Below are 6,630 nucleotides of genomic sequence, written 5' to 3'. Positions count from 1 at the left end.
TGCAGTTTACAGATTTTCTTTCATTTCTCATAGGCTATTTTTCAGAATATTTTGATGTGAACAAAATGGTGTGCTCTAAATGGGCCATTGTGGTCCTCTGCAATACTCTAAGGTAAAATATATCCAGATTTAGAAGAAAGACTAATTTTATCTTGTTATTGCATTAGTTAGGCCATTAGCTCTTGACACATTTTGACACCCCACAAGGAATTTCAAAAGAAATTGGTTTTAGCACTGAACAGCTATAAAAGGAACAACTTTAGGATAAAATATTCTTAGTTTATCACAAGGAGACTTTATTATGAAGAAAATGTGAGGGGTGGCCCATGAAAAATTCACTGGCCCTGGGTGTTGTAGATGATGGCCAAGACACTGCCATGCAGTTGCTAGGGTGGTTACTAGGAGATTAGTCCCTGGCGCAAATCAAAAGAGCCCATATTTGATATTCTGGTTCTTAGATAAGGCTCCTTTAATGTACGTCTAAAATCATAAATTATATAGTTTATCAAAGTAAGGCAAAGCTAAAGTCAGCTGAACACACTGTTCAAGGCTGAATCAGGCTAAATTTACACAATGACAAAGGAGACAATAGAAGAACAGGAGAATGTAGAGAGAGAAAGAGAGAGATTATACACTTCTGCTCACCACATTCCTTTCTAGAAATGGAGGAATGAGTAAATAGAGGTTTTTCACCCTGCTAGGAGTTTTCTGCATGACTCGTCACTGTTTTTAGTTCATTACGGTGTGTGGAAGTGTTTGTGGTGAGTGAGTATTCATCTCACTTAAACATTTCATCTTACATTTGAGCTTCCTCAAATATGACACCTTATATCTGGGTGGTATGCTTTATAAACAATTTTCAATGAGCTTTAACTCAATCAAATTGTAATTAGAATCATGGGAAACAGTGTAATATGTGTGAGGATATATGTACTGTATGTTCGGTGTCAGTCCATTTGCACATGCTTCACGCCAGCAGGAGGTTTTCTTTCTTCTCGCAGCAGTCGTCTCTCTCTTTAAAATGGTAAATATGCCATTTACATAAGAGACAAAAAAATGCTCCCCCCTTCATTACCACCATCTTCTGATGAGCATCATAAAATAAAAAAACACACACAAAAAAAAAATAAAAGAGGTCAAACTAAAAATACCTGTCTGAAATGAGTGTAATTTGATCCTTTCTCATCAGTGAAGTTGAGTAGCCTTTAAAATCATAAATCTATATAATACATATTTCCTTATGACATCAAAATAAATAATGCTTCAGCGCATAATTTTAGTGCTTTCAAATTCTAAAAGGTAAATATAGGCCACAGGTGAAAAGTAAGAGACTATATATATATATATATATATATATATATATATATATATATATATATATAACAGATGCAGTTTTTAAGACTAACAATATCAAGCTCCTTTAAGACATCAACGACCTTTTTAAACAACATGCAGCACTCATGAGTCCTGTTTTAGTTGATGTGTGAATTCTGAGAGGTTTCTCTGCCAGTGCACATAAAACTGAAGGCCATGTGCGTAATTGGACAGTGACATCTTTGATTAGAGGACGAGCCAATTACAGCAGGGGGAAGGCGGGGCTTGTGTCGCTCCGCCCCCCTCTCCGCTCGTCTTTATGCGCTGACCCAGAAAGCGCTCAGCAGCAGCAGCTCGTTCACACTTGAGGCTAGAGTCACAGGAGAGACCTGCGCTGCTTTACAGAGACTGAGAACACCAAACAGCATCTCTACAACGACACGAATCATTTGACGGTATGTGTCTTTTATATTGAGTTCACTGTGAAGGCTGGATCTTTTGTTCATTTGTAAATGTGATCTTCGAAATCAGCATGTATTACCAATATTTAAATATCTGGACATATGGATGGATAGATTAAGTGTTCTTCTTATTTCTGCTCTGGTTTTTAAATGTTCTTACGCCTCACAAATATGTTTCTCTAGTGTGGTATGACTTTTTTTCTTCTTAGGAAACAAAATAATGGTCAGAGAGACAATATATCATTAGTTATGCTACACTTGTAATAAGCTTCATCATCGAAGTGTTCTGTAAGTTTGCATCAAAATACGCTTTATATGTGTATTGCATTTTGTATTTGCTTTATTGCTATGCAGAGCTCGAACTGAACATTAACGCGTGCAAACTTTTCTCTAAATACACAGTAAATTCAGTAGTCTACGTGCTGATGTTTAACGAAAGTTTCACTGTGGTCTGACGGAGATTGTGAAAGTCTGTAGCCTATATTTCATTTACAGACAGATTTCAGCTTAGTAGAAAGCAGAGGAGAAATTCTTTGTTTTAAGTAGACAGGGACAGAGAGGTGAGGCTCCTGTAGACCCCAGACGACGCTGTGCTTTCATCTCTTATTTCAATCTGAAATCATGACATAAAAAAACCGTGCACTTGTAAAAATTCGAGTGACGCTTAAACATTATGATCTGGTTCACTCCTGAAGCTATTGATGTAAGAGATAACAGACCACAACACTGGACAGGGCATTTACTGACAATGACTGGTTCTGAAAACATAAAATATCTTCCTAAATCATACAGTTTTTAAGAATTCAGTGGGTTTTGAATTCAAAGTGTTGTATATTTGCTTTATCTAGAGATCATTACCAGTTGATATATGCCTACAGATTAATACTTGATTATGATTGCATTGCACAATCTAGTTTAATATAATACACATTTTCGTAACTCCAAACATTGCCCTGTCATGTGAGTAGATCCAATCATTTGTGCATTGTGTCATTATCTCTTGCTCACATGTATCTGGCAGTGGGTTGGCTTTGTTTGCTGAACACTTTGTCCACCTCCCCGCCTGTTATTGTTTTGATCCTCCTGGCGGCTCCTTGATGCTCCTTACTGCAATTTTTTTCCTGTAAAGGGCTCAAGTCATCATATATCTGCTTTGTTTAAACTCACAACCACAATGGGTTGAAGGGATGTTGTGGACAATGGCGAAAATAAATAAATAAATTAATTAATTAATAATTTTGTAAAATATTACAGATTTTCTTAATAAGCATTTTGTGTCATATATGTATGTATAATATTCAAAAATTGCTAAAAAAAAACATTTGCTTACTCATAACTTATAAGCAGCTTAAAACATAAAAAACGAGAAAACAATTGGAGAGTGGGTTAAGAAAAATGTATTTCTCTGATAATATAATTTCTGAAAACAATTCTTATTGTTTTTAAGTAATTTTGCTTCTCAAGTAATTTTTTCTAATTTTAAGGATGTGTAAATATTTTTACTAGAAAACAAGACGCAAATACTGATTGATTATTTAAAAATGTATATATATATATATATATTATTGATTGATTGTGGTGGACAAACTGCAATCAGTAAAATTCAATTGTAATTGATTAACAAGCATGTGAGACTGGTCTTTAAAGATAAATTGATTTAGCCAGGAATCCTAATATTTGTACGTTCACTACTGATGGTTTTCAAGAAACTGAAAGTGTTTGTCAGCTGATACTGAGAACCTGCTTGACTATTTGCCCCTGACTGTTGCCATTCCTCTCATATCTCTGCAGTGGAGAAGGCATGGCTGAACACATGATGATGCCTATGACTCACGGCTCTGCTGGAGGAGGCCTGCATGGGTATCGCATGGGAATGAACGGCCCTTCTCCACACGGACACCAGCCCGGTCTACGGACCCTTCCCAACGGGCAGCTCATGCACTACGGCAGGGGGCCGCAGAGCTCCATGGAGGTGGCTATGAGGCAGAGGAACGTGATGAACGGCGTCATGAACGGTCAGGTCAATGGCCAGATGAGTGGTGGACACCCCCACCAAATGCAGCAACCCAATATGATGTACGGAGGTCCAAATCAGCAACCGCAGGGTCACCCTCAAGCCCAGCACCATCATATGCACCCCCAGAGCCAGCACCCACAGCAGTATATGGGTGGAGGAGGCCTTACAGCATCTCAGCAGCTTATGGCGAGCATGCATCTTCAGAAACTCAATACCCAGTACCACGGGCATCCATACGGACCCATGAACGGCCATCACATGGGAAACATCCAGCACAGGATGGGTCCTGCTCAGTTGGCAGGCATGCAGATGGGGATGGGTGGGCCAGCGTTGGGCCTCAACGTCATGGACATGGACTTGATTGATGAGGAGGTTCTAACGTCCTTGGTGCTGGAGTTCGGGCTGGACCGGGTTCAAGAGTTGCCTGAGCTTTTCCTCGGACAAAACGAGTTTGATTTCATCTCGGACTTTGTGTGCAAGCAGCAACCAAGTACTGTCAGCTGCTGAAGTTCTGGAATCAGAGAAAGACTTGGTCGCCAAGAAGAAGCTGGGGCAAGACAAGAAAAGTACAACAACCAGGTTCTCCGTGTCTGTGAAGCTGTGCCATGCAAGTTGCAGTGCACGCTGTCTTTCAATGAGGGAAACAACTTCTGGATGTTCTTCAGCACAAGTGTGGCTTTGGCGAGCAGGCCTTGTCTTGTCCCATTGGCAATCCTGGACTGACGGTGACCAAGTGTCCCAGGGTTGAATGTAACTTCATGTGGTGGAAAAAGAAGTCTGCTTGGAACTTTGCAGAAACTGCTTTGCCTCCTCAGGGGGCAACTAGAATCAATAGCATTTAGAAATGTATTTATGTATAACACCTACCAAAAAGCAGACATGATCTGTGGTGACAGAGACTGGCCTTTTCTCAAACTAACCCATGACTTGTGATTAAAGACCTCTGAATGAGTGTGTTAAGTGGGAATTGAAGGCTGGTACTTCAAAACGGGTTGTTTTTCCAGTAGCTCTTAATGATGTTTTAGACGGTAAGGGGGTGGTGATGTGGTAGCGGTTGGGTATGAAACATTATTCGTGCGCAGTGTTTCACTGTACATTTGGTTATTTCCATTCTACGACTATTAAAAATTTGACTGCCTAGTAAAAAGTTGTCACTTTCAACACTCTACATCTGACTGAACACGACCCAAAATGAGTGTCTTGCATTCACTATAGGATGTGTCTTGATACTTTCAGGAATATGTCTGTGTTAGAAAAACTTGGAAAAATGTTGGAATGTGTTGTAGCCTCCCTTACCAAACACTGAGCCTGCGCTCCCTGCTGACGAGTCTAAACTGCCTTATAGTTTTTACACGGATACTGATAAATACTCACTTACCTTATTCCACGAAATGAGGAAGAAACTGCTGTCTTTGTATGATTCAAACAGGTGACACTGACACTCCAGCTGTTCTGTAGTGTTTGCTCATACGCTCCTTATTGTAGAAGAACGTGGACCATAGTCTTCATTAAGCCACATGCTGCGTATAGAATTAAATCTTCCACTTGTTTCTAAATCAACCTGAATGTCAATAGTTGAACTACTGTTCAAAATTTCCTGATGAACCAACCTTACAAACTAGCATAAAATGTTGCTTTTCTCCTTGCTCCCCAAACACTGCAGGTTTAAATCTGATTACATTTAAATTACACTTACAACCTTATTGCTAATTGAGGTCAGCACGGTCAGTCATCTCAGATGGCCTGATAATTACAAAATGGACATGTTCATTTGCTTGCTATCGCTCAGGGTGTAATGAAGAGTTGGGAACGGCTGGCCTGCTGAGTTTGACAACTTCCTGTGTCGTTATGTTGCCAGTTCTTGAGCTCTCTGTGGGGGTTGGGTTGGTATGGAAATAGCACTGCATACAGTACTAGTAGGTTAATCTGTTCCGCCAGAGCTGGGCTCAACTCCCTCGACTCTACCCTCCTTTAGCTCGGGTAATTGCTGTACGTATGGCTTGGGATTGTGAACAGTTGCCACCGAATGAAAATTTAAAAAAAGCACAAACAACTTGATGGGTCATATCCTGTGTTTTACAACTCCATCTTGGCTGATTGTTTAGAGCTTTGAGTCATAAAGAAGGGAAAAATTCTGAATTTGATTTTATCAGCCGCATTTCTCATATCAGTAGAGACTGGAACGTCTTCCCCAATATCCTTATTCTTGAGAAACTCTGATAGTTATAAACAAACCACATCTAGAAATAGAAAATCAAATGAACTGTAGATTTGTAATTGATGACTGAATGATTAACCACATTCCCAGAGATCCAATCATGTTCATTTTTGTTCTGTTCAAACTCTTAAACGAATGCTACATGAGTTTGTCAGTCTGTAAATCACAAACCATGTCCCTTGCAGGTGCGATTGTATGTCCTCTTTCAAACTGTGTGCTGTTATGTACTGTCGCCATGCTCCCACAAATGCTTTTTTTTTTTAAATGTTGTTGATTCTATATTAAGAAAATGTATTTATTTTCATTGAAAATAAAATATTTATTTTAAGAAGTGGCTTCAGTGAGTGTAATTGCATGTCTGACTTAATGTTGCTAGTGACAATCACAGGACACAACAAATTCACACACTTTCTGAACTGACACATTGATTTGTTTTTCTCTCACAAAAACAACAACAAAAACAAAAAATGATAAAGTGATATCAAGCCCATCTCTTACAATATCAAAATGTCTTTCATTTAGTTTTTTGAATACTATCATAACTAAATCAGGTGCTGAACGCAACAGACTCGTGAGAGATGAGACACTTGAAGCACCCAACTGCAACATTATTGTATAAG

At 39.1% G+C, this 6,630-nt stretch overlaps 1 protein-coding gene across 1 annotated transcript; it reads left to right on the top strand.

Annotated features, from left to right (window-relative positions):
* The first annotated feature begins 1,624 nt into the window (after nt 1-1,624).
* Nucleotides 1,625-6,341, top strand: cited4a (Cbp/p300-interacting transactivator, with Glu/Asp-rich carboxy-terminal domain, 4a). The gene is made up of 2 exons (XM_019123335.2): nt 1,625-1,769; nt 3,567-6,341. The coding sequence occupies exon 2, from the start codon at nt 3,577-3,579 to the stop codon at nt 4,297-4,299; it is 723 nt and encodes a 240-aa protein (XP_018978880.1). The 5' UTR covers nt 1,625-1,769; nt 3,567-3,576; the 3' UTR covers nt 4,300-6,341.
* Nucleotides 6,342-6,630: the final 289 nt, after the last annotated feature.

This window comes from Cyprinus carpio, chromosome B19 (assembly GCF_018340385.1).
Source record: "Cyprinus carpio isolate SPL01 chromosome B19, ASM1834038v1, whole genome shotgun sequence".
Lineage (NCBI taxonomy): Eukaryota > Metazoa > Chordata > Actinopteri > Cypriniformes > Cyprinidae > Cyprinus > Cyprinus carpio.
The sequence above is the reverse complement of the archived record's forward strand: the minus strand, read 5'-3'. Positions and strand labels throughout refer to the sequence as shown.